The sequence below is a fragment of the Scyliorhinus canicula genome, chromosome 13, assembly GCF_902713615.1.
Source record: "Scyliorhinus canicula chromosome 13, sScyCan1.1, whole genome shotgun sequence".
Classification (NCBI taxonomy): domain Eukaryota; kingdom Metazoa; phylum Chordata; class Chondrichthyes; order Carcharhiniformes; family Scyliorhinidae; genus Scyliorhinus; species Scyliorhinus canicula.
The window spans coordinates 117,926,826-117,949,304 of record NC_052158.1 but is presented as its reverse complement, the minus strand read 5'-3'; the positions used below and the strand labels follow the sequence as shown (position 1 = coordinate 117,949,304).

The 22,479-nt window shown below is 48.1% G+C and overlaps 1 protein-coding gene across 1 annotated transcript in view; it reads left to right on the top strand.

The window, feature by feature from the left end:
• The window catches only part of zgc:153039 (uncharacterized protein LOC767698 homolog), a 120,368-nt gene that overhangs the window by 78,557 nt on the left and 19,332 nt on the right, over positions 1–22,479 (top strand). Inside the window, exons 10-11 of the mRNA XM_038817199.1 lie at positions 15,154–15,346; positions 20,996–21,170. Of these exons, the coding sequence (XP_038673127.1) occupies positions 15,154–15,346; positions 20,996–21,170 (368 nt within the window). The remainder of the gene's footprint in view (positions 1–15,153; positions 15,347–20,995; positions 21,171–22,479) is intronic.

Genomic DNA, 22,479 nt, shown 5'->3' with positions numbered 1-22,479 from the left:
AATTATCCACGTACCTGAAACCCTCCCTCCTACACCATCTCTGCAGCCACGTGTTTATCTGCACTCTCTCCCTGTTCCTCACCTCACTAGCACGTGGCACCGGCAACAAACCACAGATGACAACATGGTTTGTCCTGGCTCTCAGCTTCCACCCTAGCTCCCTAAATTCCTGTTTTAAATCCCCGTCCGTTCTCTTACCTATGTCGTTGGTACCGATGTGTACCACGACTTGTGACTGTTCCCCCTCCCCCTTAAGGATTCTGAAAACACGGTCCGAGACGTCACGGACACTGGCACCCGGGAGGCAACATACCATCCGTGAGTATCTTTCGCTGCCACAGAACCGTCTATCTGTCCCTCTAACTATCGAGTCCCCAATAACTATTACTCTCCTGCTCTCCCTCCTTCCCTTCTGAGCCACAGGGAGGGACTCAGTGCTGGAGATCCGTTCACCGTGGCTTACCCCTGGTAGGTCGTCCCCCTCAACAGTACCCAAAATGGTATACTTGTTACTGAGGGGAACAACCACAGAGGATCCCTGCACTGACTGCTTCCTCCCAGCCCCTCTTGCCGTCACCCATCTATCAATGACCACATCTGCCTCCCGAATGATCCGAAGTTCCTCCAGCTCCAGTTCCCTAACGTGGTTTCTGAGGAGCTGGAGTTGGGTGCACTTCCCACAGGTGAAATCAGCAGGGACACTGACACCGTCCCTCACCTCAAACATTCTGCAGGAGGAACATTGCACTGCTTTCCCCGCCATCCCCTCTCGATAAAGCAAAAAGAAAAAGAAAGAGCTTACCTGTTATTCACTCTACCCCTTAGGTTAAAGGAGGTGGAAGGGTGGGGGACACTACAAGGGTAATGTCTAGGGTTTAGGAACTGCCCAACTTAAATACAGATACAGTAGTCCCCCTTTATAACGCGGGTGTTGGGGTCCAAGACCCCAACCCGCGTTGTATCCGAGCCGCGGATATCCATGATGGGGGTTTTAAATTTATTTAAAAATCTATGCATGCGCTTCCCATTGTGAATCTACGGGGGGGCGGGGGGAGAGGTCAGACCCCCGCAGACTCACAATGGGAAGCGCATGCATAGATTTTTAAATAAATTTAAAACCCCCATCGTGGATTCAATTAAAATTTCAGCGGCCGGCTCACTTTGATCCGGAGAAGGAAGCTGCTCTCACTGAAATCAGCCGGCCGCTGAAATTGACACTGCCGGCTGCTCTCTCCCTCCAATCCAACTTTTAAGTTTTAATGTTTCTGATTGGAGGGAGAGAGCAGCGGGCAGTGTCAATTTCAGCGGCCAGCTGATTGTTTCAGTGAGAGAGCAGCTTCCCTCTCCGGATCAAAGTGAGCCGGCCGCTGAAATTGACACTGTCGGCTGCTCTCTCCCTCCAATCAGAAACATTAAAACTTAAAAGTTGGATTGGAGGGAGAGAGCAGCCGGCAGTGTCAATTTCTTTTTTTTTTCCTCCGGCTCGCCCCCTCTCCCCCCACATCCTCCAACTAGACCCCTCTCCCCCAACACCCTCCGGCTCGCCCCCTCTCCCCCCCCAACACCCTCCGGCTCGCCCCCTCTCACCCCACATCCTCCGGTTCGCCCCCTCTCCCCCCACATCCTCCAACTAGACCCCTCTCCCCCCCACCCTCCGGCTCGCCCCCTCTCCCCCAACACCCACTGGGCTTTGTCTCCTCCTCTCCCCCAACACCCACTGGGCTCTGTCTCCTCCTCTCCCCTCCCCCCCCCCCCCCCCCCCCCACCCCACCCACCTCACACCCTTCGGCTAGCCCCCTCTCCCCCCACATCCTCCAACTAGACCCCTCTCCCCCCCACACCCTCCGGCTCGCCCCCTCTCCCCCCAACACCCACTGGGCTCTGTCTCCTCCTCTCCCCCAACACCCACTGGGCTCTGTCTCCTCCTCTCCCCTCCCACCCCCCCCACCCCACCCACCTCACACCCTCCGGCTAGCCCCCTCTCCCCCCACAATCTCCAACTAGCCCCCTCTCCCCCCCCACACCCTCCTGCTCGCCCCCCCCACACCCTCCGGCTCGCCCCCTCTCCCCCCACACCCTCCGGCTCGCCCCCTCCCCACCCCCTCCGGCTCGCCCGCCCCCCCCCCCTCTCCTCCCCCGTCCCCCAACACCCGCAGGGCCCTCCTCTCTCCCCCAACACCCGCAGGGCCCTCCTCTCTCCCCCAACACCCGCAGGGCCCTCTTCTCTCCCCCCACACCCGCAGGGGGGCCTCCCCCACACCCGCAGGGGGGCCTCCCCCACACCCGCAGGGGGGCCTCCCCCACACCCGCAGGGGGGTCTCCCCCACACCCGCAGGGGGCCCCCCTCCTCGCTCTCCTCCTCTCCCCCCCACACCCGCCCCCCCCTCCTCTCCCCCCCCACACCCGCCCCCCCTCTTCTCCCCCCCAACACCCGCCCCCCCCTCTTCTCCTCCCCCCAACACCCGCCCCCCCCTCTTCTCCCCCCCCCCAACACCCGCCCCCCTCTTCTCCCCACCCCCCCAACACCCGCCCCCCTCTCCCTCCCCCAAACACCCGCCCCCCTCTTCTCCCCCCCCCAACACCCGCCCCCCCCCCTCGGCAGTGTCAATTTCAGCGGCCAGCTGATTGTTTCAGTGAGAGCAGCTTCCCTCTCCGGATCAAAGTGAGCCGGCCGCTGAAATTGACACTGCCGGCTGCTCTCTCCCTCCAATCCAACTTTTAAGTTTTAATGTTTCTGATTGGAGGGAGAGAGCAGCCGGCAGTGTCAATTTCAGCGGCCGCCTCACTTTGATCCGGAGAGGGAAGCTGCTCTCTCACTGAAACAATCAGCTGGCCGCTGAAATTGACACTGCCGGCTGCTCTCTCCCTCCAATCAGAAACATTAAAACTTAAAAGTTGGATTGGAGGGAGAGAGCAGCGGGCAGTGTCAATTTCAGCGGCCGGCTGATTTCAGTGAGAGCAGCTTCCTTCTCCGGATCAAAGTGAGCCGGCCGCTGAAATTGACACAACTGACAGTTGGGGTCCATCAGCCCCCCCCCCCGCGGTATATCGCAAACCGCGGTATTGCGGAGCGCGGTATAACGGGGGACTACTGTACAAATAAAACACTTAACCAACAACCACTGCGCCCCACACAAGAACAGCAATCAGCTGTTATGGGCCTGTGCAAACAATTTAAATCTTTACTACTTACCCAGCAGTTACTCTGTCCTCACTCCGACCGGATTCAGCTGGAAACTCCCAACAGTAAGTTTTTTAAAAATTGACTCCCCTTCTCAGCAACCATTCACTCAGCAACCACTGCGCCCGTACGATAACACCTCAGGGAAAAGAAAAACTACTTACCAGTCACCAGCCAATCACTTACCTGCAGGCTGTGACATCATGGTTCAACTTCTTTCTACTTCTACCTGCCATCGAGTCTCCCTCCTTATCTTTACTCGGCTGGGATCCTTACAGTGATTGTTTTTTTATTTGGTTAGAGGAGGAAGGGAGGGGTTTAACTGTCACTTGACAACAGCTCCTCCACAAACCACCTTCAAGATACGGTGACTGCAATGCACTGATGCAAATTTTTCCTGCAACAGCCAATCAGCAGCTCCGCTCTACTGCCCTCTGCTGGTTGCTTGCTTTCACTTCAACACAGAGGGTGTCTTGCTCAGGTACACGTTATGGATGCAGTGACCGCAATGCACTGATGCACATTCTCCCCGCAAGAGCCAATCAGCAGCTCCACTCTACTGCCCTCTGGCAAATCTGCATCTTAGAGCGAGACAGCTAGTCTGACTTCACTTTCCCGGAATTGGGATTTGTCCCCTTTGCCACGGAGACCTTGGGTGAGCGCAGTTCAGTGCTGACCTCCACAAATGGGAGCCAGATGGAACGTGGGGGTCTCCCAGAGGATCAGAGGTTCCCAAGTGCATACCCTTTGGACAGGGTAGTACTGGTGCCACCTGGACACCCTGGCAGTGCCAGCTTGGTGCCCTGGCAGTGCCAGCTTGGTGCCCTGGCAGTGCCAGCCTGGTGCCCCAGCAGTGCCAGCTTGGTGCCCTGGCAGTGCCAGCCTGGGTGTCAGTATGGTGCTGCCAAGGTGCCCAGGTGGCACTGCCAGCTGGCAGAGTCACTGCCAGGGTGCCAAGCTGGCATTTGTTTGCATGTCAGCGATTGTTTCAGGGGTGCCATGCATAGCTGTTGGGAGAGTGTAGGGGCAGGGATCCTCCAATAGTGGGTTGGGTCTGGGTGGGGAATCGGGAATTGCTGCTGGGGCTCCAGAGATTGGCATCCCGATCTCTCGCTACACTGAGGAGTTCCGACGAGTGGATATTCTCGGTGCACAGGGCAGACAGGGCTATGTACAGCGTTGTCCGCGCATTCCTGGCTGCTGTTTTATAGCGAGACAGGCAGCTCCCATTTAGTTAAATCCCGCCCATACTCTCTCGCTCTCTGTCTCCCTCTGTCTCCCTCTCTCCCTCCCGCCCCCTCTCCCTCCTTCTCTCTCTCCCGCCCTCTCTCCCCCTCTCTCTTTCTCGCTCTTTCTCGCTCTCTTTTGCGCGCGCGCTCTCTCTCTCTCTCTCTCTCTCTCTCTCTCTCTCTCTCTCTCTCTCTCTCTCTCTCTCTCTCTCTCTCTTATATTTGATCCTATATCAAACTGTTACAAAGAAGGAGAAAGCAGTCAATCTGTGGAAAGCTTCTAAATGGGATAGAAGAGCAGAGGAACCTGATGGTGCAGATAAACAAATCAATAAAAGTAAGAGTGTAGGTTAATGAGGCCATTTCAACAAATGGAACCAAAACATGTTTTTGCTATGTTAAAATTGTATTTACAAACAGCCTTGCTTAGTCCGTGCTTGGAGTATAGTGCACAGTTTTGGTTTTCACATAATGAAAGAGGATATAAATGTACGAGCAAAGGTACAGGAAAAAAAATATCAGGACTGAGTGGAGTGGCTGTACTTAGCAGGAAAGATTGAGGAGTCTGAGCTTTCTTTTCTTGAAAAAAAGAAAACTTGGGATATTTTCCTACATTAATGGTGCACTATCAACACAAATTGTTGGCGCCCAGACATTTGGGATCATCAAAGGTTTGATAAACCTGGCTGTACTAGATTCCAGGTCTTTTGATGAACTGGTAGCAACGGTTTGGGACCACTACGACCCCAGGCCACCTGTGATTATGCAACGGTATCGGTTTAACATGGTGGTATGCTCAGTAGGTGTGTCAGTTACGGACTTTTTAACTCCTCTGCGGCACTTGGCTGAGCACTGTGGGTTTGGGCCGACTCTCTTGGAGATGTTGAAGGACTGGCTCGTGTATGATATCAATCATTTGGCCACACAGAGGAAGCTGTTAGCTGAAACTACGTTGGATTTAAAGCGGGCCATTGAGACTTTCCTCTCTCGCGGACACACGGAGAAGGGTGTACAGGTCCGTTGATTATGGTGTGCATAGTTTGGGCCATCTTCCCTTTCGGTCTCCATATTGGTCACCGGCTGGTGGGGGCCCAGGCAGAATTCCTCTGACGGAGCAGCCCCCAAGGTTTGTGGCGGTTTTCAGGCGCTGCCGCAGCCTGATGGGATACTTTGCCCGAGGATGATGGTGAGAGCCAGTTGCCGTGCCACCATTGTGGTCAAGGGTCTCGTAAGGGTCAGGGGCACCCAGTACAGTGCAGGACACGCCATCTGCAGCCACCGCTGAGGTAGCCCCGGACCAGGGCCTTGCACGTGGACACCCCAGAAGACTAGGATTGTTTGATGCAATTGAACTGTGCCTCGGCTCCGAGGTTCACGCCGATCCGGATTACTTTACGGGTTAATGGACACCCATTGCCGATGGAAGTGCACACTGAGCTGCCGTCTCCATTGTAGACCTCTGCACATTTCAATTGCTTGGTACGGGGATCATTGATCTTGTAGGATGTGAAGGCAAGGTTAGCCACCTATATGGGGAACTATTAAAAATCATGGGGACCACTGTGCCAGTGATGTATGGCCAGCAATTGGTCTACCTTCCCTTGGTGGTCCGGGTCCCAACTTGCAAGAAAAAGACCAGTTGAGAGTCCTTGGATTCAATTGATAACAGGTCTCTCGAATGAGCTCTGAAAATCTTTATGATGTGTTGAATAAATTCCAAAGGTGTTCCAGGAGGGTCTGGGCAGGATATGATGGCCAGAGCCCACATCTATGTGGATCTTGCTGCTCAGACATGGTACTTCAGGGTGAGGCCTATCCCCTATGCGCTGTTTCCAAAAGTGAACACAGAACTGCTACGCCTACACGATTTGGGGATCATACGACCTGTGCAGTTTGCTAAATGCGCCACACCTGTGGTGATGGTGCCGCGATATTTCAGTGTGTGATGGAGAACATCTTGCAGTCATCTTGCAGGGCCTGCCAAAAGTGGCCATCTATTTGGACAAAGTTCTTATCATCGGTTCTACAGCACAGGAACACATGACAAACCTCCAGGAATTACTCCGCCGTTTAGCCCTATGGGAGCCAGGCTGAAGCGCAGTAAGCATGTTTTCCATGCCAAAGCAATGATTTACCTCGGTTACCGGGGTGGACAGTGATGGGCTGCACTCAATTGAGGATAAAGTTTGCACTGTTAAGGTGGCCCCCACCCTGCGGAATGACACTGAGCTCTGGTCATTTTTGGGCCTAGGTAATTATGGCAAGTTTATTGCCAACCTGGCCCCTCTATTGGTTCCACTGCATGTGTTATTATGATCGGGCCAGGAGTGGTGCTGGGGCACTTATCAGCTTGAGGCTTTGGCAGCCGTGAAGAGACGTCTATCTTCAAAACAACTCCTGATGCACCATGACCTGACTAGGCCCCCGATTTTAATGTGATGCTCCCCTTGTGGCATCGGAGCAGTGCTGACCCAAGAATTGGATGATGGCACGGAATGCCCCATTGCATTCGCCTCATGGACCCTGGCAGACACCGTTATGCACAGATCGAGCAGGAGGGTCTGGCTGTGATCTTCGGCATTCAGAAATTCCAACAGTATGTGTATGGACGACATTTTGTTATCGTGACTGACCACAAGCCTTTGCTCACCCTCTTCCGGGAGGTGAAGAGCATCCTGCCGATTTGCGTCAACAAGGGTCCTGTGTTGGGTGGTCCCGCGTGCCGCTTACACTTCTCAACATCACCGGGTACCAAGATTGCGCATGTGGATGCAGCCAACTGCCTTTGCCCGCGAGTGCCTGGTCGCCACCTGTGGCGGATGAGCTGATTGCGATGTTGAACTTTATGGACACCTTACCAATGACTGGTGTGTGCGCAGACAGTGTGGGACCCGCTGTTGGCAAAGCTTCACCTGATGCTACTTGACGGCATTAAAAAGGAAGTCCTGCCATCAACTCTTTGGCCCTTCGCTCAAAGGTTCTCCGAGCTTAAATTGGACAATGGTGTGATATTGTGGGGTGCTCAAGAGGTTGTTCCCCCATGCGGTCAGGAAGCCCTGGACTTGCATGCTGACCATCTGGGAGCATTAAAGATTAAATGTTGCCCTGGAGCTGCATTTGGTGGCAGAGTATCAATGGGGACATCAAACGAATTGCAGAAAACTGCCCGGCGTGCCAGGAATTTAAGAAACTTCCATCAGCGGATCATCTTCATGCTTGGGAATGGCCGGGTTGCCCATGGATTCGTCTCCCCCCCCCCAGATTTTGTGGAACCATTCATGGGTCCATGTTCCTAGTAATCGCGGATGCCCACTCAAGTGGCTGGAGGTATGGAGGATGACCTCCACGACGTCCAGGGCCACAATCGAGAAGCTCGGGGGATTGCAGCCATGGGATTCCGGAAGCACTGGTGACAGGCAATGACACACCTTCACCAGTGCTGTGAGGTTTGCTGTCTTTATGCAGCGGAATGGCAATCAGCACATCTGGACCATGCTATATCATCATTCCTCAAATGGACTAGCTGCCTGCAGTCCAGCCTGGAGAAGCGCTTCCTATTCTATTACCGTACAACGCCGCATGTGACTACCGGGATCGCACTGGCAGAGCTTTTGATGGTCGCTGACTCGGGACTCGGCTGAGTCTGACTTTCCCGAGCTTGGTGTCAAGGTTAAGCGACATCAGGAGTCGCAGAAGAAACATCATGGTCTGAGGGTACTGGAGCGAGTGTTTCGTGCCTTAGACACCCTTGGCCGTGACGCATTGTGGCTCCCTAAATTGGTACCAGCCTGGCCTGGTCTCCTATAAGGTCCGACCCAAGGAAGGGCCTGTTTTTTTCCAAGAAAAAAACATTTGGACCACTTGACCAGGCGTGAACCAGCTTGTCAAGGCATCCCATCAGAGGTACAACTGTTGCCGCCACAGCTGGAGCCACCTCTCCGGTTGACTGCCCAGCCATCTGGGTTGCCGCGCCCAGCTCAGCAAGAGTACTATGACTCTGGTTTTGACATGGATGCGGAGGTGTCCGCGCCGGCAGACAAGAGCGAGTTTGGCACAGAGGTCCCGACGATTCCTCTTCAGCAGCCTGGCAGAAAATGGCAAACAGCGACTCGTTACCCTACCCGACCCAGAACCACCACAGGTAGATGCACAGCTGTGGAAAGCATGCTGAAGACCCGCTCTGGCTGGTGGGGAACGTTTTGGATTTGTGGGGAGGAAGGGGGATCATATACTCCCACAAAGATGACAAGGTGGAGGGATGGGTGTCGTGACCCCAAGAGGACCACTGGGAAAACAATCATTAAGCTCCCCGTTGGACTCTGATTACGAGCTCCTCAGGTAGGGGGCAGAGGCCAACCACCTGGGGCTTGTTATGAGCAAGATATATAAGCAGGCCCAATTTAGGGCCTGGTGCAACAAGTCATCCCAGATGACAATCCCAGATTGTGAGATGCTGCATTACATAGACAATGGCCTATGTAAATAGTAAATGTGTAAATATATCGATCTTGGTTTTGACCGCTTTCCTGAGATATAGGCTGCTTACCCTTTTTCTGTGCTATTAATGAGCAAGTCGATGTGCTGATAATTATTGTTTAGCCAGGACAAAATGGGCCAGGCAGATGGTATTTTCTTCCATCGGGCTTGACAGAAATCATGGCTGCCCACTCAATGTGGGAATTGTTAAAACTGGGTATTGTACACCCAAACAGGGGTTCAAAGCTCCTGAAAACAATAAGAAGCCATTCACATGAATGTATCTCAATTGAGCAGACATAACTATTTAAACAGTACCACTTTGCAGAGTGGAAATAGAAGCCGATCATTCCAGATGTGTAAAAATGTACTGGGCCTGCTATGCCCACAGCACTGAATGTGCTACTTGTAGAATGGTAGAGCCCTTAACACTAATGCAACTTGCGCTCGTCACACAAGGAAGCCATCTTGAAACCTTTGATGTAAGTTTAAACCCGGTACACTTGAGCTTTAACAAAGTTTACGTTCACTACGTTTTTGCAATTCCTCAGAAGTCGTGTGGTCCGATAAATTTTCCTAACTTGAGTGTCAGAAGGGTAGAATGCAAGCAGAAAATCATGGTGTGTGTTTGAACATCACTTGGTCAGCTGGTCAAGCAGCAGGGGTAAACTGAACATCAGAATTTCAGCAAGTACAGAAAGAAATTGTTCCTCTGGTCCTCGTGGATGTAGCGTGAACAGGAGCTGGAAAAGCTGACCATCGTTGTAAAAATTGGATGGTTGAAAAGTTCGACTGAACACGGAATGAGAATAATGATGTAAAAGCACAATGTAGCATTGTTTTATAAGGTTGTATGCACCAGAATACATTTCTGACTGATTGTTAAATTAGGCTCATGCTTTGGATGACAACTTTAAAAATAATTGCAAGTGAACTAGAATACACGTTACAATTCTGATCCAAAAATTACAATAGGAACGATAAATGAAAGGAGCGAAAGTGGAACACTGATTATGATTTAATTAAGAAAAAAAGTAAGTACTTGGCTTAATAAATTGAAACCTCAAGCTGTTGGCTTCTGTGGTGCTCCCAATATCCTGGTGGGTGGAACACCATGCAGCATGGTACACATTTACCACCTTTTTGAAGTAAATGCGTTGAAAATATGTTTGTTAAATGCGCACATAAATTATATATAAATTTAATTTTCCACTTACCGCCACTGCGTAGCCTGGACACCAAAACTGTCACACTTTGATGACACTTTAATGGAGAGTGACCCTATTTCGCCTTAGCCCAGCACCTTTCATAGCCTATAAAAATAAAAACTGAACAGCTAGCAACTTTAAGTGGCTTTCTAAATAATTGTTTTTGACCCAGGTAAGGATAATATCCTCAAGGAACACATCATCTGCAAATAACTGTTAGTTGTCACAGTTCGAATACGCTAAGCATCTTTTAAGGAACTGGCCACCATAAAGGTTATTATAAAAGTACCATAAATGATAGTGCAGCTTTGTGTGGAAAAGTACCGTGGAGATTTTTTCAGCTTTCATTTTTACTGCAATTTTCTCGGCTGGATGCTTTGATTATGGCAAGTAGAATGTAAGATAATGACATCAAGCAAGATTGCATTTCAAGGCTGCTCTTAATGCAACACTGAATATTAGGGGGAAAAATAAGGACTGGATAGAAATATGAAAATAAATGTTTTTATTTTAAACTGATTAATGGCAAGTTCTTTTTTAACAAACTTTAGGTTTATCACTTGAGCTATTTAGGTGACGCTTCTGTGACAAAATTCAGTTACTTTTATTTGTCGTTATTTGTCAAACTGACTCAAGATTAGTTAGCATTTTTGTTCAAAGTACAGAACAGCACTGGCTTGATTTGCCAGTAAACTGTGATCTGTTGACTTTCAACGCATTATATAAATTTCACAGTTGAAAACTCGATAAATCCTGAAGTGTATTACTGCTATCTGCAGTTCTGGTACAACTGTGCTATAAAAGAAAAATCCATCGGAATATTTTCACAGTGGAGTTCTCGTTATTGCATCGCTGGTAACTTCCACAGCTGAAACCACCAGGCTGCTTAAGACCAATGGACTCAGAAATCCCTTTTTTTGGAGGTGACATGGTGGCGCAGTGGTTAGCACTGCTGCCTCACGGTGCCGCGGACCCAGGTTCGATCCCGGGTCACTGAACGTGTGGCGTTTGCACATTCTCCCCATGTCTGCGTGGGTCTCACACCCACACTCCAAAGATATGCAGGATTGGCCACCTTAAATTGCCCCTTAATTGGGAAAAAAAATGAATTGGGTTGTTTAAAAAAAAATTTTTTGTAATGGGGTGTTCCTAACTCCTGCCTGACTTGTTGAGCCCATAAAATGTGCTGAATCAGCACCAGCACAGCTCCCGGCAGTGATATCCGTGCAGAGCAGCAGCCATTGTAGAGGTGTCATGAGCATAGTGCACTCTGCTCAAACTGCCGAAGTCATTTGACACATGCTCACGATGCCAGGGCCTACTTTGCAACAGGCTCTTGAGTAACCTTGCTGCACTTTTGGAACATAAATGTGAATTTGGGTCACTATCCTGAGATCTAATCTTCAAAACATACAAGTATCTGATGGCATTTAGATCCGCTATGGTTATTATTTATTTGTTTGGGTAACAGTGTCTGCAAATGGAAGGATAACAATTTGAACTCTGAAACAATAACCGGAATAATATTTATGAATCACCTGTTTGATGTAAATCTCTTAACATTATACGGGTGATTTAATCAACATGTTGAAGTGTTTCTGTGCATTGAATACAAAATAGGTGTGTTTAAATCCTTAAAAATGTTGATTCACTGTACCTTCAAGAATTTTAGTTTTGTGAGAATAACTGCACTTCAGGATGCTGGGATGCATACAGGTTAGCGTGGGTTCAGGTGAAAACATACGAATTAACAAAGCTACCAGGAACTTGAAATTCAACTGCCTTCAACTGACTTCCTCCTGTGGCTTAGTGGTATAAGTCACTGAACTGGTGTACCACAAACCTGGAGAAATGCTCTGGGGTCCTTGGTTCAAATCCCACCACGGTGGACGGTATAATTGCCCTGTGGCAGGCGTGGGTGAGCTGAAAATGTTCAACTGCCTTCAACAGCTACCAATAAATGGCTTCGAATACACATATATGGAACTCTCGTGAGCTGAAAAGTTCAGCGAAGTCAACTCCTGGAAATTCAAAGTTACTGAACTACTGCTCAAATTAATGCACAGCGAGATAGAACATAGAACAGTACAGCACAGAACAGGCCCTTCGGCCCTCAATGTTGTGCCGAGCCATGATCACCCTACTCAAACCCACGTATCCACCCTATACCCGTAACCCAACAACCCCCCCCTTAACCTGACTTTTTTATTAGAACACTACGGGCAATTTAGCATGGCCAATCCACCTAACCCACACATCTTTGGACTGTGGGAGGAAACCGGAGCACCCGGAGGAAACCCACGCACACAGGGGGAGGACGTGCAGACTCCACACAGACAGTGACCCAGCCGGGAATCGAACCTGGGACCCTGGAGCTGTGAAGCATTTATGCTAACCACCATGCTACCCTGCTGAGATATGCTGTTGAAGCTTTTCATCTTGCTCTCAACAAGGCAGATTCGCAATAATAAGGAGCAGACTAAGGGGTCGGCCATTTAAGACCAAGGTGAGGAGGGTGGTGAATTTTTTGGAATTCTCTACCCCAGTGGTGTAAGGAAATATTTCAGGATCCCAATGTAATCGAGGTTTATGGGGATAGCGCAGGAAAGTGCTGTTGAGGCAGATGATTGTGATCTAATTGAATGCAGCGCATGCTTGACAGGCCTTCTGCTATGTTCCAAACCATGAACCTTTTCACAACTTCAAACTATGCCACTGATGGTAGCTGCTCCAAATTGGTCCCATGCAGGCGAGAAGTGTCTATCATCCTATCATAGCCGTCTGGCTTTCAGACTTCAATGTTAGACTGATCTTTCTGCCTACTCTCCAGGCTGGATTTAATGCAGCCTGTCATGGTGGGAAACATGGCACCTAGGCCCACTTAGGTTTGGGAGAGGTCTCACGGCATCTCCCTGCAGCGTCCTCCCTGCAACTCCCATCCTACCCTCACTCACTCATTCACCTGCGGCCTGGGTCCTTAGGCGATCCATGGGCTCTTGTTGAGTGCATTACCAACAGTAGCCCACTCCCAATGGGCGGGCATTCTGACCTCCGGGTCTCGAAGCCTGAGGAAGTACCGATACTGTTGGGCATCCCACTCTCCCATTTGTACAACAACATGGATACCCTTTGTACTTCACTGTCCTGGACCCATCTGTGACCCCAGCTGCCCCATCCTCTTTTGCTCCTAGTTGCTTATCACCTCTAATGTAAAGTTATCATATCTGTGTCCTGATCCGTCCATGAATTCATTCACTATTTCACCAGACCTGCAACTGCTCCCCAACCAAATTCTCCATTCCTTTGACTCCTGAATTTTAGCATCTCACCCACGCATACCATTGCTGACAGTAGTTTCAGCTCTGATCCCTGGAGCTCTCTCCCTTAAATATCACCACCTATAGAGCTTCCTTAAAGCCCACCTCTTTGACCAAATGTTTGATCGCCTCTAATATCTTACACTTGGGAAACAATAGTCGGAACTTAGCAGTGCTGCAGATTTGTCTACATCATGGAATGAGCAAATCGCATCCTTTTTCCATGTACCGTTGCAAAAAATCCTTGGGATGCTTTTCCATGCTGAAGGCTTTATATCTTTGTAAGTCGTGTTGATGGATAGATTTTGAAACAATTTGTCATGGCTCCAGATGTCAAGCTTTTATTTTGTTGGCTCTTTTTTTCCCCCCCATGATATACTAAATGTGCATTTTCTGTCCAGTTGATGAACAACAAGCCTCCGCTTTTACTCTCGTTATTCATTCTTATTGTTGTGCTGAATTTTTCTTGCCGAATCTAGATTCTTTTTGGTTTTATTGACTATCTGTGCAATGATTTGACTTCAAGCTGAAATTCCTTTGCCACATTACATTCAGAAAGACAAATGTATGAGCCACTTTACTGGTTTAGCACAGGGCTAAAGAGCTGGCTTATAAAGCAGACCAGGGCAGACCAACAGCACGGTTCAATTCCCATAACAGCCTCCTCGAACAGGTGCCGGAATTGGCGACTAGGGGCTTTTCACAGTAACTTCATTTGAAGCCTACTTGTGACGATATGCGATTTTCTTTTTTTTTTCACTTGTAACTCACAGCTGTCAACCTGCACTTGTGAATTTGAATTGAGCCTGTCTTGGGGATATCTTTGTTCATACCTTAATATTGTTGTAAATTTGTAGCTTTGGGATTCTATATAATTCTGGCATGAAGCCTCAAATGTCAAACTAAACTATTTAATTGTGGAGATTGGCATGGCATTGTATTTAAAATAGTACTTGTTTAAAAAATGTTAGCATTTGCTACAGAAATAATGAGGGCTGTATAGGTCACAATTTCAACCTTTCTAATTCTTAAACACCTCTGTAGCTTTTCCAATTTCAATATTTTCAGTTCTGCTGTTATGTATTTTTGTACAGAATGATCTTGTCAATTCAAAGACTGGATAATTCCAAAATTATCCAGCCATTTGAATTAAGCAATTTAAATCAAACACCACTGGAGGCTTTATGTGCTGAAAGGAATTCACATTAATAGATAATTCAAATGAAGTGACTTTGAAATAAAGGACTAGATATCTTGCAATTGCATTTGAAATGTTAATCAATTACCATTCTCTATTAAAACAGAGTAAATTATTTGTTTTCAAAACAAAAGGTTGCTGGAATTAAAAGTAGTTGCTTTTTAAAAAAATCAAATGAGACCTGCCTCTGATATTTCCCACCTATAATACGCACAATTTGCAACCATAACAGCAACTTGCCTGCAGCTAATGTATTGATGTGTGAGAAACTTAACAGTCCAGGAGGACTCTTCTTCATTCCCATGATGAAGTGTTTGAGCTCCACACTGCTTCATAATGATATCAATCCAGGATTTGTATGTGGTGGGGGTGACGGTGGAGTATGTGACACGCTCCCCCACACCATGGTGCAGCTCATTCATGCTCCAATCCCGCAATCATCGTCCAGTCCCTTATTCCATGTGCATTTAACGTATGAATCACAATACAAAGGGTGATCTACAGCTTGCGTTTTATTTTTCAAATGTATTTTTCCTACTCTTAGGCCAACCTTCCGTTACTTCACCTGGCATACCTGTGTATTGGGGATCATTGGCTGTGGGATCATGATGTTTCTGATTAGCCCGATATATGCATCGTGCAGCATTGCATTCATGCTGATAATGCTGCTAGTCCTTCACTACGTATCGCCTTCCAGCAGCTGGGGTTACATCACCCAAGCTCTAATCTTCCACCAGGTACTGTACAACATTAGGAAACTGTTCGGAGATGGTGTTAATTATTTTTTCCCGACATCATCTGTTTAATAGCTCTGATGAAAGGCCATCTACCTGACGTGTCAACTCTGTTTCTCCAAAGATGCTGCCTGACCTCCTGGGTATTTTCAGCATTTTATTTTTTACTACAGATTTCCCGAATCTGCAATGTTTGGCCATCTGGTTAATACATGAATTAACAAGCCATCAGAGCAACAGTAAATGTGTTAAAATCCACTGTTCATGGCTCGAACTGCAAAACACATGGTCGTCTGTTGGAAACTTTTTAATCTGCAAATTAAACATATTTTGTATTGCACAAAGTGCAAAAACACAAGCATTCATGCCAGGCCAAGCACCAAGTTCCCACTCTTGCTCCTTGCACAGTCTTGGCACGGTATAACATTCAAGGCCACGGGCCAAGTGCTGGCAAGTGGGATTAGGTGGGCAGGTCGGGGCCTTTCATGCATCGGTGCAGACTCGATGGGTCGAAGGGCCCCTTCTGCATTGTAGTATTCTGTGAATAATGGTTTTGCCAGTCTGTTTTGTTCACACCCTTATTCAATCTAATTTTTAGGCGTAAGAGACTGACCGCATACTCTGCTTTTATTTGGGTGCCAACATTACTTTGTAGTTGATTAGAACAGCGCCAGTTCTGTTTTAATTTGAAAGCACATGACCCACATGTAAGCCACCTCTGACAGAGAGCAATGAAAGAAGATTCATGATGAGACCATTTGTTCCATCAAAGCCCACCCCTTCTATCTGTTACCTCTGCCAGTCTAATATACCATATTTTAAATGCCCATAAGGCCTGCGGCTGGACACTAAAATCTTTGCATGATTACTTTGCACATGAAGTTTCGTGCAAATATTAACAACACTTTTTTACAGCAAGAATATTTTCTGTTGAAGTGAAAATTATTGAACCAAACTTTGTAGTTACTGATGAGAAGTGGAATACTTTCTTGCTTGGTCACTTGGGGAACAGAGTGGATTTCAGTACGGTAATCTTTCTAGCTGCTGTCATGTATCCTCCAGTTGCGAAATGAACAGTAGGATTTGTAGAGACACACAAAAGTTAAATGTAGCTTTTGAAAGGGCTTATGTTATTGATTTAGGAATCCATGTGCCGCAACAACTATACTTGGCAGTGTTCCAATCAGCTACATGAAAGTAATGTTCCTCACCAGTCAGTGGCAACATTCAGTCAAATCCTATTTTGTGAGGTTCGAATTACTAAAAAAATGAGATTCATATTTTCTTTCTACTCATTCATGGCAGGTGGGCTTCACTGGTTAGGCCAGCATTTATTGACCATCCCTAATTGCTCTTGAGAATGTGGCGGTGAGCTTCCTCCTTCAACCGCTACAGTCCATGTGGTGTAGGTACGCCTATAGTGCTGATAGGGGGAGCATTCCAGAATTTTGACCCAGTTACCGTGAAAGAACAGGGATATATTTCCGAGTCAGGATGGTGAGAGGCTCGGAGCGTTATTTCATGGTGGTGTTTCCATATGTATGCTGCCCTCGTTCTTCTAGATGGTGGTGGTCGTGAGTTTGGAGCTGCTGCCTAAGGAGCCTGCAGTTCCTGCAGTGCATCTTGTAGATGGTGCATGTTGCTGTCAATGTGTGTCTGTGGGGGAGGGTCTGAATGTTTACAGATGAAGTGCCAACCAAGCAGGCTGCTTTGTCCTGGATAGTGTTGAGTTTCTTGAGTGTTGTTGGAGTGGTACTCATCCTGACCTGTGCCTTCTAGAAGGCTTTGAGGAGTCAGGAGATGAGTTACTTGCTACAGGATTCCCAGTGGCACACTGCAACTTTAAGAACTTAAGACATGGGAGTGGAAGTCGGCCATTTGGCCCACCGAGTCTGCTCTGCCACTCAATGATATGATGGTCCTGAATTCCACTTTCCCACCTTATCCTCAAACCCTTGATTGTTTGCATAGCTCTCTCTGCTAATCCATTTGAAGCAGGGTGATGGGGGCTATTCTGCTATGGCGAATGTCAAAATGCTGTAAGTCCTCGCCAATGAAGGGGGTGCCATTGTCCAACAATATTACTTGAGGGAAGCCATGTGTAGCAAACACCCGCCACACAGCCTCTAGTGTGACCGTCGAGGTCATAATTCCCATCTCTTCAACCTCCAACCACTTTGAATGGGTGTCCGACATAATGAGGAACACCTTGGGCAGAATTCTCGGATCCCCGGGGGGTCGGAGAATCGCCTGGGGCCGGCGTCAATCCCGCCGTGTCCCGAATTCTTCGCCCCCCCCCCCCGAGATTCGGCAGGGGCGGGAATTGCACCACGCTGGTGGGCGGGCCCCCCGTGGCAATTCTCCGGCCCGCGATGGGTCGAAGTCCCGCCGCTGATGGGCCTTTCCCACCGGCGTGGTTTAAACCACCTCTGGTACTGGCGGGATTGGTGACGCGGGCGGGCTCCGGGAACCTGGGGGGGTGTGCAGGGTAATCTGACCCTGGGGGTGCCCCCACGGTGGCCTGGCCCACAATCAGGGCCCACCAATCGGTGGGCGGGCCTATGCCGTGAGGGCACTCTTTTTCTTCTGCCCCGCCATGGCCTTCACCATGGCGGGGGCAGAAGAGATCCCCTCCCCTGCTCATGCGCCAGTATGACGTCAGCAATGCTGACACACCAGCGCATGCGCGGACTTCCGCCAGCCGGTGAAGGTCTTTCGGCCCCGGCTGGCGGGGTGCCAAAGGCGGTTCGCGCAGGCCGGCGGAGCGCGAGCCACTTCGGCCCGGGCCTAGCCCCCAAAGGTGCGGAGAATTCCGCACCTTTCAGGGAGGCCCGATGTCGGAGTGGTTCACGCCACTCTGTCCCGCCGGGACCCCCCGCCCCGCCGGGTAGGGGAGAATCCCGGCCCCTACCTGTAAAAGGGCCAGTGACGTCCACATGTACCCGGTATGTACCACATATTGGCGCACCCTTGCCCACCAGATGTAGCTACGAGCGTTTTTGTTTTTGCCTGGCACGGGTTGGCACTATGTAATTTTTGCAACAAGGGCTCTTTGGCAGGGGTGGCACTACCACTCTGGAACCCCAGAGTATGACCCCATCCTCCACAACTGAGTTAATCATTGCAAGCAAGATATGGCCTTAATTGTTCAGATTTATGGTGGTGTCACCCGGTTAAGATCACTCATTTCACTTTGGAGAGAACTGGGTCCCATTGTATCCAATTCTTTGTGGACAGCCGAAACTGGTGTGGTTTCCCCTGCACCGATAGCAGTCATCTTGGGACTTCAGGTGGTATTATGTAGGGGGAGGGCGTGCAAGAGGTGGCTCCCACTAGGATATTCCAAAAAGCTCAATGCAAACTTGCTTTCTTGAGGTACCAGCAGGGGCTAGGTGATTTATGAGGGGCAATGCTTTTTTTGATCAGCTAGAGGAGGTGGATTCCTTTGAAAAGAGGCATGGGCTGGGTGAGGATTGATTGAGGTTTTTGAGGATTTTGGAGATTGGGGTTGGACATGTTGATTTGTGGTATTGTTGGTGATCCTTGCTCATGTTTGCATTACTCTGTTCCTGTTGGGTTGCATGGTTTGTAAGCTGGCCTTGGTTTGTGGGTTTAATTTTGTATGGGTTATTTCTCTATTAGTTCTAACTGTTGCAAAAAGCTCTCTGTTGGAGTCCTGTGTTTAAGGGTTTTTAAAAAATATTTGTGCCTTTTTGCTGTAAGTATTTTTCTTCACCCTGGGCAGGAACCCTTCCTGCCAGCTGAAGAGTTAGTTAATGGGAGCGGTGCTCAGGAGTTGACTGCAGCTTATTATCATTATCGTTTTTGGTCTGATGGGGTTAGGTTTATTAGAAGTAGGTTTAAGTGGTTTATATTCGCCTTACTGTTTTTGGTTTGTGTATTTGAGTGTAGTAGTGTCCGAGGGCAGTGAAGAGGGGGTTGAGGGGCAGGAGTTGCTTTCTGATCGTAACTGCAGATTTTGTTTAATCTTGTTAGTGGGTTTGGTGGTTAGGTTAGGTGGGCCTGGCTGCTGTACTTCCTATGTAACTGTAGGATAATGACTGACTCCGGATTGGGTTGGGGGGGTGGGATAGGGCTGGTGGGTGGGTGGGATAGGGCTGGTGGGTGGGTGGGGCACCCTCAGTTCTTTTTGGTCACCTGGAATGCCAGAGGGTTCATGACCAAGTGAAAAGGTCGAGGGTATTTGCTCACCTTAAAAGTTTAAATGCCAGCGTGGCGTTTCTGTAAGAGACTCATATTTGCGGGTCAGAGACCAGACTAGTTTGCAGAAGGGGTGGTGGGACAAGTTTTTAATTCGGGCTTTGATGGCAAGACCCAGGTTGCGGAAATTTTAATCAATAATAGGGTTAAATTGTTTGCCATTAAGGTCTTGGCTGACACCAATGCGAGACATGTTATTGTCTGTGAGTCTTTGGCGGGCACCTCATTAATGTCTGTTTCATGTCTATATTCCAAACTGGAATAATAGGGGCTTGATCAACAAGCTTCTGGCCTCCCTCCCTGATTTGGATTCACATTGGCTTATTTTTGGGGGATGACTTAAACTGTGTCCTGGGCCCCAGGATGGATTGGTCCAGGCCCAAATCTCTAACTGCATCAGGGATGCAAAGGCGTTGTTGGTTTTCATGGGGCAGGAGGCAGATCCATGGTGCGTTTTGCACGCGGTTGATAAAGATTTTTCTTATTTTCTCCCATGTCCACCAGATATACTAGTGTATCGACTGTTTTGTGATAGGCCCTGCCTCCCTTAGGTGGAAGGGGAAGGTTACTCAATGACTGTGACTTCAGACCATGCCGCACATTTGGTTGATTTGGCACTAGTCAGGTCCCTCCCAGTGTCCGCCATAGACGTTGGATACGGCATTATTAGCGGACAAGAGATTTTGTGAACACATATCCACCTGCCATGGGGAATATATTATATTTTATAACAGTGACTCTATCTCACCTTCTACACTGTGGGAAGCCCTTAAGGTGGTTACCATGGAGGAGGTCACTTCTTACAAAGTAGACATGGGAAAAGACGCGAGGGCGAAGCGTTAAAGGCTGGTGGATTCCATCCTTGAGGTGGACCATCAGTGCTCTCCTCCCGCAACCCCAGAGTTGCTGGCAAAAAGAAAAAGCTGCAGACAATTTTAATTATTATCAGTGGATATGGAGGTGGAGCAACTTCATTGTTCGAGGGGTGTATATTATGTGCACTGGGAGAAGGCCAGTCGCCTTTTAGCTCACCAGCTGAGATGACCGGTAGCTTCCTGGTGATTGTATTTCTTGGACTCAAGTGACAGCTTGGTTTAGGCCCCTTCTCGGATCAAAGTAGCATTTGAAACACTTTTTATCAGGATGTTTATAGATCCCGGCCCTTGGCGGTGAGCTCAGCATGATGAATTTTTTGGATGGGTTATCAATCCCAGTGGTATCTACATTTATCCAAATTTTGTTATTTTTACCCCAAATACAAGAGATACCAAGAGGACCCCCAGTAAATAACTGCCTTTTATTTAACATTTCATCCAGATAGATTTTCTAAAAATCCTAGCTACTACAGTAGTGTATGCTGTAAATAGATTCCTGCAGTAATTAAATTGATGATTTTACTTTAAAATTCTGTATAAATACTTGTGTTTGCAGGTTAGAAAGTACCTTCTGATGCTCGATGTTCGCAAAGATCATGTCAAGTTCTGGCGCCCACAAATTCTGCTGATGGTTGCCAATCCTAGAACGAGTACTCAACTGATAAGTTTCACAAATGACCTGAAAAAGAGTGGATTGTATGTGCTAGGTCACGTGCAAAAAGGAAATTTGGGTAAGAGGTGTTTTTTTTTTAATTTTGCAGTGCTGAGTGTGAGTTCTGAATTGTTTCAGTCTTTGAAAGTTTCAGTTTTTAAAAAAGTTTTGTATGTTTTTGCTGCATTTTTAAGTTGGCAAAGACGAGAGAACTTCATAGAATCGTTTGGCCCACTGCCTGATTATCCATTTCTCTTTTGAAAGTTACTGTTGAATCTCCTTTCACTGTGGTTTTTATTCAGTGCGTTTCAGAAAACAAAAATTCTCACCACCCTCCCACAGTTCCTTCGCCAAACAGTTTAAAACTGTCATCTGTTTCTGCCTGCATTTTTATTCTGTCAGACCGCCTCGTAATTTTGCATGGTTCTGTCAATTGCTGCTCTCACCTTCTCTGTTCCAAGGAGAAGAATCTCAGCTCCTCTCTCGACTCTTAACTTATTGATGAGGAATGGAACATCTCTCTTTTCTGTCTAATTTGAGCTGAAGCACAACTGCTTCAAACGTAACATGGGCCAGATGCAGAGTATAAAGTTCTCTATACTCTGCTTTGACCATAGAATAGAATTCCTACAGTGCAGAAGGAGGCCATTCGGCCCATCGAGTCTGCATCAGCCCTCTGAAAGAACAACCAACCTAGGCCCACTCCCCCGCCCTATCCCGATAACCTCAACTAACCTGCATATCTTTGGACTGAGGGAAGAAGGCCTTGCAGACAGCGAGAGAGTGCAAACTCCACATAGTCACCCAAGCCCAGAATTGAACCTGGGTTCTTGCTGCTATGAGGCACCAGTGCTAACCACAGTGGCTTCATGCCAACCAAAAAGAAGAACAACTTCCACTGAATTTTTGGCCTTTCTGAATGTCAGCTGAGGATCAGTCAGTGGTATTTTTATCCTTCCCTATTTAACACTGGTGTGTCCTGTTGCCACTCCAATACTGAAATATTCTGCTTCCCTCACTTTAATACATCAATATTTTTCCATGCCTTAATGAACGTTTCTGACATACCCCATAACGTTCACTAACATTGCAATATATTCTACAAAATACTAGTAGTAACTCTGATATATTTCTTACCAACTCATTCTTTAATATATTTCACACTGCTCAATGTAGCATGATTTATTATTCATGCTAGGATCTTGTTGAAAGCTCCCAAACACATTGGAACCGCCAGGTTGTAGAGACTTAATTCACTTGAGTGCCACTTGACACTTTTGTTCAGCTCACAGTGTTACATTGTTTCCCTGATTGTTTATCTGACATTGTGTAAATATACCAAAATACACTTTGGTTCTGCTTATATAAATGTATCTACTACCATTAAT